The sequence below is a fragment of the Labrus bergylta genome, chromosome 4, assembly GCF_963930695.1.
Source record: "Labrus bergylta chromosome 4, fLabBer1.1, whole genome shotgun sequence".
Taxonomy (NCBI): domain Eukaryota; kingdom Metazoa; phylum Chordata; class Actinopteri; order Labriformes; family Labridae; genus Labrus; species Labrus bergylta.
In genome coordinates, this window is record NC_089198.1 from 15,492,322 (window position 1) to 15,505,304 (window position 12,983).

The following is a 12,983-nucleotide window of genomic DNA, read 5'->3' on the forward strand; positions in this document are numbered from 1 at the left end:
ATGTTGTTGAGAAAAGAAAAAAACAAGTTTTAGATTTCAGCAGATTACAAAATACAGAATTGTGAGAAAACTTCCAAAGTGACATAAGATGACATTCAGAGCTTCATGATGCACCTCTGTCTTTGTTAATAATGTTCATCTATTTAATTCCTTCTGCTTGTACATAGCTTATTATTTCTTCAGATACTCTGCGCTTCGGTAATCACAGTGCAGGAGTGACACAAATATATAAATAATGGAAGGAGATTGTCTATGAACATTCCATGTGCAGCCCAGGTCAGGTAAAGATTGAAAATGAGGGGGGTGGCCCGCCTCCGCTCTGCTGGTTGTTTAGCACCGATATGGAGTGAGGAATGACAGAGTGTTTGTACGTGTTCCTAGAGGTGGACGATATGGGAAAAATATCATATCACACATTTTTTTGGGGCAAAATCACGATTTTACCACGATTTTTTTTCATACTGATCTTTAGACAAATTTGTAAGTTACTGACCAGTTCAACCAAAACTATTTCCCTGTATAATGTTTTTAAATGCACAAAAACTGTGCTGAAGCTGAAGTTTAATCTATTTGAAAAACATCTTTGTAGGAGGTCTGGAGGTCTCACCCAGAACATTTCTCTCTCTGAGCCAAACAGAGAGACTAATGCACGCTTTTATTACCAGCAGGCTGGACTATTGTAGCGCTCTCCTTTCTGGTCTTCCTAAAAACACAATAAATCGGCTACAGCTACTACAAAACTCTGCCGCACGAGTACTGATAAAGACCAGAAGGAGAGCACACATCACACCTGTTTTAAAATCTTTACACTGGCTGCCTGTTAGTTTTCGTGTTGATTTTAAAATTATTTTATTAGTTTATAAAGCATTACATGGCCTTGCACCAGACTACCTATCAGATATGATTTTAGTTTATGAACCAGCACAGCCCCTCAGATCCTCCAGTTCCTCTCTCTTAGTTGTTCCACAGAGCAGGACAAAAACCTTTGGCGATGCTGCTTTCAGCTGTTACGCCCTGAGACTGTGGAACAACCTTCCTGAGGATCTGAGAGGAGCCCAGAATATCAAGATTTTTAAACGCAGTCTTAAAACTCATTTATTCAGTCTGGCTTTTATACAGTGTTTTATATCAATTCAAATCTTAACATTACTGTATTGTCTTTTTTATCCTACCACAATTTTAAATATTTTCCTCTTACGTATTTATTTTAATATCTTGTTGCTTTTATGTGTCGTATTTTCTTTTCTTTTATTTCTATACATATTTAATTCTTATTGGTGTGCATTAGTCTCAATGATTTTATAAACTACTTTTTGTCAATAACTTTTCTGCACTCTTGTAAAGCACTTTGAACTGCAATTTAATTTGTCTGAAAGGTGCTATATAAATAAAGTTTGATTGATTAATTGAACATCTTTAGCAACAGAAATGTCTTTCCCTCAATATTTATGCACAATTTGAAGGTTTTCCTCACCACTTTGAAATTATGATTTAGTTATGTGTCCTCTTTTTGTGTTCATCAGGAACATTTTCACGCAGTGATGCATTCATTTAAAAACATGTAGACTTCGAGTTCTTGTGTTTCTGTTCTATTTTAGCCCTGCAGAGTTCCTACAGCTGGAGCTTCATACAGGCTCTGCAGCCTTTGTTGTTTTTTAATGAAATCATTGGGATAACTTTAGTTTAGTTTATATATAATCAAACATAATACAGAATGTGTTCATTCTGTGACACATGATCAAAGTAGTGGCACTCCGTCTCTTTCTTCGTCCTCTGTACCACTTTTTGGAGTCAACTCACAGTATTTGCAACGCGAGCGAAAAGACAGGACAGCTTTCCTTCGTTTTAAAAGGTTTACTGAAAAAACTTTAAAATAAAATACAGGTTTAACAAACGGTCTAACGCACGGTCAAAAAACTGTGTGGCTTCCATCAATATTGGACTCCAAACTGCTTACGTCACATCCGTCACAACTTCAACTACGCAGTGCTGTCATAACATAAACATCCAAAAACATAAATAACCTTTTTATCATTTATAAATGACTAAATTATGCCTTTAAAACAATTTTAAACGTTATGAATTTACATGAAATTACTGTTATTAGATTTTAATCATTTTTAACTAGATATTTAGTATTAATCAATAATTTGCATATTGGCTCTTACAATCAAAGTAAGTTTTACTGACAGAAGAGTTTAATTCAATTCAATTTTGACAGACAGACAGTCACCACGGTTACTCACTCTCACCTGCCTGCTGCTTTGTAACGTCGTTTAGTGTAATCCCTATAAGAGACTGTGTCGGAGCATAAACTGCAGCATCATAGAATAAACACATTAGCCCGGTTCTACGATCAGCAAGTTAAAATCCTTCAGTGCGATCGTTATATCGCCCACCACTACGTGTTCCTCTTACACTTTGGCACCCTAAAACATCTCCCAGAATGCAGATGTTAAGAGGGTAAGAGTCACTGAATATAGCAGCCATGAACCTTGACTGATGCTTTTAGCAGCTTCCATTACAGACAAAATAAAATGCTCAGTCAAGAAGAAAATCAACAGGTCACTGTTAAGTGTTCATCACTAGTTATAAAAGTCACAAGTTCACATTTTAACACAGTCAAATACATACTGTACAAAACCACAATAATATTAGCTGACATACATGAAAATAACTGTTGACAATGTTCTCAACACAGACTGACTAAAGCTACACAGCTGAGGTCAGATACCACATCTTTCTCCCCCCCCCGACTCTTTGTCGCTAAAGCCCGCCCCTAATTCTCCCTCATGTCTCCAAAATTGAGGAAGTAGAAAATATATTATTTAACATTTAGGTGTCGCGAAAATGTATGTGCTTTTTATAGCTGCTGTCAGTTTGCAAAAGGGTTTTATATCCAACTCAATTTCACTCAGCTGTTTTAATATCCACTAACGATCGTGTTTCAGTCAGTACAGTGTGTGTGTGTGTGTGTGTGTGTGTGTGTGTGTGTGTGTGTGTGTGTGTGTGTGTGTGTGTGTGTGTGTGTGTGTGTGTGTGTGTGTGTGTGTGTGTCTGAAGCTGGTGACTCGCAGTCTCGCTCGTTCACGTTCAGTCAGTGTTTCGTTCTCTCTTCCTCTTCTTGTACTGAACAGAACGGTCGGGGAAAATAAATGTGATTGTTTTTTTGCAAACTGTAGCTTTATCCAACTAAATGCTCAGCTCATTGGCTTATTATTCACCACCGGCTGTTCTCAGTACGATCGCGAGCAGAACTAAACGTTCGGCCGTGTTTCATTAAATTCTGATTCACAGACAGAGCTGCAGAGAAGTACTGAACGACTCGGTGAACGAATCTTCAGAACGAATCACTTTACTGAACTGATTCAGTACACTGAAAAGAACTGCTTTTCCCATCACTAATTTAGAATGTCAGTGTATCAACTTCGAGAGGGAGGGGGGCAGGGGGTAAGACACGCCCACGCACTCCTTTCGCACCGTTATCAGCCGCAACATGATACAATGTTTGCCCCACACACACAAATACACTCGAGTCCCCACAGTTCGCCGAGTCGGGTGACGAGGCTTTTATAGGTTTGGTGACGTAGTAATTCACTCCTACGTACTACTGTACTCCACACGGAAGGGCAGACACTATGCACATTTCTATCACAATATTTCAAATTTAAATACTTTGTACTCAAATGTCGAGATTGGGACTTGGATTGATCCATAACACTACTTAATACTCAAATACAGAGGTTTATGGTTGAAAAAAGTGGTTTTAGGGTTTAGTTACTCTTTAAATGTGAATCGGAGCAGCGTCTGGTGTGCCGACTCAGTCTTCCTTGTGGGACATGTCTAACCACCTGTGCCTTTTATCGGGAAATAACAGTTTCATAGAGCCAAAACAAAAGCACTGATGTTGAGAAGTGCTACGTGGGACCTCTGTCTGGATCATAGAGCAGCACAATTTAATCGAAACTTCATTATCGCTCTACGAGCATCGATAATTAATAGATCAAGAATGTCTTAATTCACTGCTTAAATTAAATAGTCATTAATTTATTTTAACAAGTGATTCTCTCCCACTCAGCAAAAGTTTACCTGGTGTATTGGATGGTGGTTTGGGTGTAACAGCCATGCTAGATGGATTCTTTAGGAAATTGTTGCAAACACAGCTATGCGTGACGAAACAAAACAGCCGAGAGGGAAACCAATTCAGAGCGTTTTAAATGGATAACACCGGGGTGATTTGTAAAACGTGATCTGCCGTATTGACAGGGGCGTGTCCAGACTTTTTGACTGGGGTGGCCCAACTGGGGGACTGACTCATGCAGGGGTGGCACAAACACACAAATCAATAAAGACACAAGTTACAACACTAAAGAAAGTGCATTCAAACTCCTGCACAATGTCTTGCTTGAAAAAATACATTAATTGAAATGTTTTGGTCCTCTCACATTGCCAGTAAGTTCAGTAAGACAGTGTGCATCACTGTCTTAATCACTGATCTTAAATGAAATAGACGAGTATTTGTCTACAATTTAAAGTATAAACAAACAAGAATGTGCTACATTAATATTTGGAGATAAATACATATAATATTTGTTACAATAGTCACGTCTCTGACAGGGCAAATAGCCAATGACAGTTTAGGATTCTTGAGATGGCACCTGGCCAATCAGATTTCAAGGGACTGCCATGCCACCCCTCTGGACACGCCCGTACGCAATGAGTGGTAGCGTTGGTACATCCACAAAGAAGAACCGCTGAAGAATAAAACCTACACAAGCAGACAACTCTTCCTACATACAAGGAGGGAGCCATCGGAAGCAGACGTAGCAACCATTCACTGTTCAAATATAAAAAAGAGCAGACTCGCAGAGAAAAATACATCTCTTCCAGTTAGGAGTCAGTGTCATTTTCTTACACTATGAAATGAAGTGACACTCTTTCACCCTGAAGGCTGAGAAAACTGTCCCTTTTTTGAAAACCAGCCCGTCTGAATTCCATTCCTGTAAAGTTTATTTCACCTGCATATCCAGGGGTTTTCTCTGGCTCAGAATGGGCCTTTGGGGGGTGACTATACGCGCTGTAGTAAACGTTCGACCCGCGTATTACAGTACAGTCTACGAGTCTATATTATCTTATTTGACAGAAATCTGTGCATTTCCTGTTATTTCTGACCATTTTAGAAAGTTAAGTTACTGAAACCCCAATTACATCTGGTAAAGAATTGTTTTTGTTGCAACAGTGAAACAGGGGAGGAGAGGGATTTTGAGGGAGAGGGATGCAATGAGATTGGGAGAGGGAAGGTCACATCCTGCCAGTTCATTTCACCCTCTACCTATGATGGCTGCTCTTTTCCTTTAAAGTGTTTTTTTTTTTTACACACATTTGTTTAAGTACATTTATTTGAGTTAAGGTATTATGTCAAATAATCACAGATTTAAGTCACAGATAATTTGGATAATTTGATCAGATCAGGAAATTGAGAAATAATAAAAATATTTGCTGGCTATAACGCAGCGCTGTTTGACAGTCTGTGTGGAGAAGTTCAAAGACTACAGCTGGCTGATGTTACGATTGTTAAGTTGTTGATTGTTGATGAAAGCAGAAGTGAACGGAGAAAAGTTGAACGTGCGTTCCCGACTCGGTCCATACGGATAGCGGATTAACCGTGTTCTGTTGCACAGTTGCACTAGAAGTAAACAGGTGCGCGCGGTGGTTGGCGTTCCGGTGTGTGTGCGTTTGCAGCCATGTATGTTGGTGTGTCTCGTCTCGGTATGACCCCCCCCCCCCCCCGCCCCTGATGACCCGTCTGCAGACAGCAGAGGAGCAGGGACAAGTAGCCGCAGCTACATCATACGCGGTTTAGTATAGATTTAACATGACTGTTGGGATAAATATTTACCGCCATGAAGAGCATTACTCTTTGAAATTAACTCGCCAAACGGAAAATCAACTTGTGGGTGTCAGCGGAGCGTCATGAACCAGTCAAAAGAAACAAATCGTCAATCAGCTGGCTTTCCAACGCGAGCCACATGCGTAAACGGATGAGAGGGGAGATGACTACTAGAAGTCAGAGACGTCATATTTAAGTTTATGTTCTGCTTGTTCATCAGTCGTTTGATGTATTGATATTTTTAACATACATTCAGAGAGGATTTAAATTGCAATTTGAATCGTCTTTTTTTTCCTTTTGGTGTTCGGGATTTTCCTTGGGTAAAACCTCTTTGGGGGGCGCCAAAGAATTCTCTATGCAGGAAAAACCCTGATATCATTGGCCACCCTCATACAATACACAAACACATAACACTCATTATGTTACAGTATGTAAACCTATGCAAGACAACAAGAAAATAACAACCTTTATAAACTGAATGTAATTCTAATCCAACCAAATTCAACACTTTTTAAGTCTTAATTCAACAATATTCATTTGAAGACTTTTGGAGACTTTAAAGACCCTCTTGGGTACCCTGATGTATAAAGGAATCACAGAGATAAGCATATTCTGAAGTTCCCTTTAAACCTTGTTAGTTAACTATTTATATCAGTTTAATAAACACAGAATATTTTACTGCACACCCTGAATTACAAATAATTAAGTCACGTCAGCCCTGCTGGCACTGGTAAACTATGCTTGAAATATGCTCACCAGTCCTGTGGAGCCAGTTTAAGAGGCTGGTCGATGATTCGATACGGGACAGTGACACTCAGTGTTGTGCCACCCGGCTGGATCTGATCTTTGCGCCTCTGAAGCAGAACTTCATTGTCCCGCTGAATACCTTGCTTCTTCTTCTCCTCTGGAGTAACAAACCTGGTAGGTCCACAAAGAGATGACACTTTAAACAGATGATACCCATCATAATACACCTGAAGTTTAGACCTTTTTCGATCTTTAGTTTTCTACTGTCTCTCAGTTTATAAACTCAATCCAGCACACATGTACACATGGAGAGTTTCATTACATTTCACCAAGAGTTCACTCAACTCCCTCCTCATTAGCCTTCAGAAAATAAGACATTCAGTTCAGTATTTTTTCAATAGAGTTTGAGCTTTTGTTCTTTAGTGCTTCTGATTGGTTTAAAGGTGATTTAAGGAGTGTTAATCTGTTGAAATGTTTCAGAGAAAGATGCTCTGTTATACAGTAGATCTTCTGTGTTTCTTTCCCCCCTTTTAAAGTCACAGCCTGCAAAAAAAAAAAAAAAAAAAGAAGCGTTTAAAGTTTCCTATCTTTTCTTTCTGGGCTGCTAAATGTGCAACTGAGTGTATCTAGTCATGATGTGCACTGAGTTCATGGGAAGGAAACCAACAACTTAGTCAATTTTAAAACTAATCTAAGTCGGTGGATCATTTTATCAGGCAGGCTTGACTCTTCCACGCCTTCAATTATCTTTCCCCATTGAAAGCACTGGGTGTGGTTCACTCTTGATGCTAACCCAGTAATTCAATATTCACCCTTTTGATTTTTCTACTCACGAGACAACTTTGACTTTTCGTGACTGAACTAGTGTGAAAATAATAAGTTGACTGTGTCATTAATGGTACAAATAGTCAAATAAGACGCTCTACCTGTGGTTCTTTGAATAGTAACAGAAAAATAGATCAAAAACAATCATTCAAACATTTCAACAGGCACGTTAACGTACTTTAGATCCTGCAGAAGATCCTTGGCATTGAGCATAGTAATAAGTGAGGTGGTGGCGGCGGGGATGATGACGATTGGCGTCCGTGAACCTAAAAAGAATGTTGTAATAAGAGGTCTTAAAAACATGCGGTAGATCAGTCAAATAAAGGCATGTTAGTGAAAAGACAACGTTCTATTGGGTTATATATTGTTGATATTATGACTGCCAAAAACCAAGGCTGAGTGGAAGGTTTACCTTTTTTCTGATTTGGTGGAGGTCTGGCTTGTGATACTGTGAGGAAAAAAAAGACGAGACACATTTACACAGATGTTGCTTACATTCATTCTACACAGAGCAGGCTAAATATACAAAACTTCTAGCTTTATACTGTTATTATGACTTTAATTTAGAACTGTAATTATTCATACTTGATGTTTATGGGGCAAAATTATTTTTAAACTGTATAGGGATAAAAAGCAGAGCTGGGGAAAAAAAAAAAAAAAAATCGATTCATGTAAAAATCGAGATTCTTATCTTGTGAGATTTGAAATAGATTCATAACTTCCAAAAATCGAATTTTGGCTAATCGGTCACTTCATTAAGTGCTAAGGCTCGCTCTTCAACTCAGTAGAATGCCAAATAGAGCAACAAGACATTCAGCCAGTCTCACAGATGACTGGAGGAGATCCTGAAGTATGAACTAATTCAAAAACAGACTTTGAATCGTGATTCGTGAATAAAGAATCGTCTTGAATCAAAAATAGATTCTCAAGCGAACCGTGACCCCAAGAATCTTGAGTTGTGAGAAACCCAAAGATTCCCAGCTCTAATAAAAAGAGCTTTAATTACTCCTAAAATGCCATAACTCTGACACAAAATGAATTCTTTGTCTGAATGTAAAACTAAGTGACTGCTTAGAAATTATTAACTGTAGATGGTTGATGCAAAAAGCTTGAATTATTTAAATAACATCTAAAGATTCACAGTCCACCAGACAGTTCATTCATCCCACAAAAACACACGCAGGCTGTTTTGTTTCCTCCATATCAAAGCTACATGAGAGCATCTCGGGTCAGTATGTGCTGAGAGTGAGACGGACATGCGATTCTTTTCATTAAAACAGAAGCCCCTTTCATTCACACATCTATCTATCTATCACATCTTCTATGAAACAGACGTGTACATAAGATGCGTGTCAAAGTCCAGCTGTGTGTCAATTGCAAAATGATTTGCATAGATCTGGTCTCTGGATTTTTATGTCACAATATTTTCATCCACACAGTATTGAAGTTGGTCAGAGAGTGAGAGAGTGGGATTGAGCTAAAGGTGTGAGATCAAAATGACTGACAAACGCAGACAGCTTTGCAACATTAACATTCGACAGGCAGCGCTGAGAGAGAAACGTTGCACCCACAGACGGGACAGCACCCCCATGTCAGTCAGGCCGAGCATTCAGAGGATAATGACTGTAAAGAGTTTAGTGATTGACTTTTACTAGTTTGCTGAACAACAATTTTTTTGCTGAAAAAATGGGGCAAGAGAAAACCTATTGAACAATTCTTAAGTCTCGGAAAATTGGGGGATAAAATGGAAGACCTCAGGCTGAAAAGAAGAAGAGCTTCTCTGTTCCCTGAGAATATACTGCAGTTACTGTTCAGCGGAGGAATTCTCACCACTTTTCCCTGTGTGGGACTGAAGTCATCCATCCATGTGTAACTCTAGCTGGGATAAAACTCAGATGTTGTGTCTGATAGCTCACCTCTGCCACATCAGCCTTTAATCAGTCTGAGTTCTTATTGAACCAACAGGGCATAAAGAATATGCTAATTCCAAATATAGTGTAAAGTAAAACCAATGAGCACAAGGGCCTGCATCTACTAATGGCTTTCTTTCTACACAAAACCAATGCAGCTCACAGCGTCTCAGCTTGAAATAGTTTTACTTCTGGAACACCATCCTGCTGGTCAATGTCACTTCTCCCTTGTTGACCAATCAGAACTAGAAACTAATCCTTTTCCTTGTGTGGTTCATTTCGTGCAACCAGACTCCCTTTTCATTGACTCATTCATTTTTCGAGGGTATAATTTTTAAGTCTCGAGTCTCCTGCTAATGCCAGGACACAATACCTTACCAATGTTTTTAAGACAACTTTTGTAAGCAGAGGTAAGCGCTGGTCAAAAGCGCCCTGACATTGAGGTTTGACACAGATCTTATTCAACCTATTCAAACACTTGATAATAGACATGTACATGCTGACATTTTGAATTGGACACTAACCTGGACGCGGTACTGGCGGCAGAACAGGGGTCTGGGCCTTCCGAGCAGACGCTCCTTCCTGCAAAAAACAACAACAAAAAACACAAAAAAAAAAAATTACATTTTCTAAAACTAACTCTGTTTTTAAATAATATTCCAGCAACAAAAGGGGTCCTGTTAAGGCATGTTAAATTTGACTGAAAAGTATATTCAGGGAAGAGTTGAGGGAATAAGGGAGAAGCTACTTTTAAAACATCTTAAAAGAAAATGATCCATGCTGATAGCTGCACATCCTCCTATTTTCTGTAGATAAGTAAGTGTGTGACTGACCGTGCACAAATACTATATGATTGAGTGAGTGTGTGTGTGTGTGTGTGTGTGTGTGTGTGTGTGTGTGTGTGTGTGTGTGTGTGTGTGTGTGTGTGTGTGTGTGTGTGTGTGTGTGTGTGTGTGTGTGTGTGTGTGTGTAATCAATCATGTGCTGACATTGCTGCATGCTGCGGTTGCAGCTCGCACTGATAGTGGAGCTACAGAAACATGCCTACTCATTGTTCAGTGTCTATAAATGAGTCAATATGTCTTAGCCTTAGCATGTCTAATGGTCAGTTGCTTGTACTAAGTGTTGGACTGCACCTACAGCCAATTTGACATGTCAGTGGTTGTTAGCTGGCTCTACTTTGGCTTGGATTTGGCAGAATATCAGGTTTTTATTTTGCCTTTGAAAGAATCTAATTTTACGTGTACAAACAATGAACAAATGAATGTTGGTTTAGTCAGGTATTTCATCTCAGTGAATATTTTGAACAAACTTAAAGTGTACCATGTCTAAGCTGAAAATTATTCTAAATATGGATAAAAGCAGGTCAACGTCAACATGAGCAGCTTCAGCTTATGGATCAGCTTACACCGTCAGAAAACAAGGATATCTTTATCAAATGAGCAATATGCAAGATAACTACTAAATTAAAGAATACAATTATCTTACTATATCCTCAGAATTTAAAGAAAAATGATTTGTTGAAGTGATGGCTTCTCTGACAAAAATGCAGTAAACAGTATGTCCTCCTTTTAAGTTTTGATTCTGGTGTGAAAGGTTGTTCCGGCTGTTTTTGTTTTTACCAGAGAAGGTAGGCGGTTTTAAGGAACCCCTACACGGCCATTTTGGATGCCTCTCGGTTTGCCAGGCAAATCATGCGAGTGAACTGGTTCAGATGCAATGGATTCTCTCGACTTAAAAAGCCTCTGCACTTTTCTTATAAGCTCCATGAGCCGAAATGGGTAAAACTAGGATCAATATTGGAGATGCTTTTGAAAAATGGAGAGAGGTTAGATCGTTAATGGTGCTGAGTGAAATATTCAGGCAACGCCTTTTCAATTAAAACAATAAACATTGAGTAAATATTCTATGAGATTCATTTCGACTGTCCTTCAGCATCTGATCCCGCATCAAATTCTTCTGAAGTAGGTTGCAGCCCTGGCCCGGATGCTGCTCACAAATGCAAGGACTGAACTCCCTGCCAATCCAAGCAGTTCTGCTTTCAAAAGCACTTTGCCAAACCTTAGAGGATAACATCTGCACATTGTGGGCAATTGCACAGCAACAACAACAACAACATTACGGTATTATAAAACAACCAGTCTATACCATTAGAAAGCCCCCAAGGTTTCCTGATGAGAACCATTAAAAATGTTCCCTTCATCCGCCCCTCTAGCTGGAGGGCCAGGCCTATCAGCAGCTCTGCAGGATCCCTGTCAATTACAGATAAACTGCTTGTCTGCAGCTCAGCAGCAGCTCCTCTCTGGTGATAGTGCACTGCACAAAGATAGGCTTTGCTTCATATTACAGCTCTAAAATTGTGTTTGAGGGAGTTTGAAGTTGGGTGCAAAACCTTTTTCATCCATATAAAGCAGCCTTGCTATTTGAACTTAAACATGTTTTACAATAAGAACAGTGGGATTATTAGCAAAACTGTCACACAACACAAGTACTGAAAAATGACATACCTGCTAGTTTTGATATTAAAAAACTGACCACTATTGTAGTTCATATCTCCTTGCTTTTCCAGTAGCCAGGTACTGTGGAATCTAGTCAGATTGTCATATCAGTATGTCTGCTAGGAGTCTAAATGTTTAGATTTTGGATGAATGAAAGACACAGGTGGTTTTCGAACCCACCAACTAAACTAGTAGTATGTACTATTGATTTGGTCATGCAGTAAGCAGTATGCCAAAAAATGCGAGATCTGCAGGAATGATACCCGGACGTATATGGAAAAATCGACAGTATGTATCAGACCAGTCTTTTCGCGTACTGTTTCACACAATGCCAAACACCGGGTCAGACAGCCGCAGCCATCGTAACAGGGGAAATAATCACAAACAGGATATCACCAATTATGATTTTTGATTCCCACAATCATGAAAATCAAAATGAAACACTTGTTGGCTTTCTTCAGATCGAAGGTGGATACCACACTGTAGGGTTGTTAGCCGTCAACTGGATAACTGCTTACTTCCACATTCCTGGCATACTAAGTTACCACCGACTGGCAGTCTTACTACATACTACTGTTGAACGCAGTATGCAATACATATTGTTTTTGATAGTAGCATGTAGTAGCCGGTAACGAAAACAGCCACTGACTGTCAGTTCATATAGAGCTTAAGATTAAGCACAAACACAGTATTAGGTTATTTTGTTCCCGGAACTTTCCTGCTTATTATCTAATAAGATACAAATGAGGGTATGTAATGTTGTGCAGGCCGAACAAAAGGGAGATCGTAACTGCCCATGAGTGTGCATGCAAAGAAAATCAAGCTCCCCTCTATCCCTAACCTCCTTTAAAAAAAACCAAAAAAAAAACAATGGCTCCCAGTCATATTGTAGTAGAATTAAAATGACAATGCCCGTATATGGAAATCGAGACGGCAGACCACCATGGCTGAGTGAGCGTAGACAGATCATTGTTTTAATTGTCTCTGTTTGGATCAACAAAATCATCCAGCATAGGACACTGTCAGGAGGTGCATGAAACAGTAAACAGGGGTTTTACTGTGTTCTAAGAATGGAGAAGTAACCTCACGTCAATTTGTTAACCTTGATGGTTT

At 39.3% G+C, this 12,983-nt stretch overlaps 1 protein-coding gene across 1 annotated transcript in view; it reads right to left on the minus strand.

Annotated features, from left to right (window-relative positions):
- cdc73 (cell division cycle 73, Paf1/RNA polymerase II complex component, homolog (S. cerevisiae)) overlaps positions 1-12,983 on the minus strand; it is a 29,764-nt gene that overhangs the window by 1,415 nt on the left and 15,366 nt on the right. Inside the window, exons 11-14 of the mRNA XM_020650648.3 lie at positions 9,897-9,954; positions 7,875-7,910; positions 7,641-7,728; positions 6,647-6,808 (exon numbers count right to left, since the gene is read on the minus strand). Coding sequence (XP_020506304.1) covers positions 6,647-6,808; positions 7,641-7,728; positions 7,875-7,910; positions 9,897-9,954 — 344 coding nt within the window. The remainder of the gene's footprint in view (positions 1-6,646; positions 6,809-7,640; positions 7,729-7,874; positions 7,911-9,896; positions 9,955-12,983) is intronic.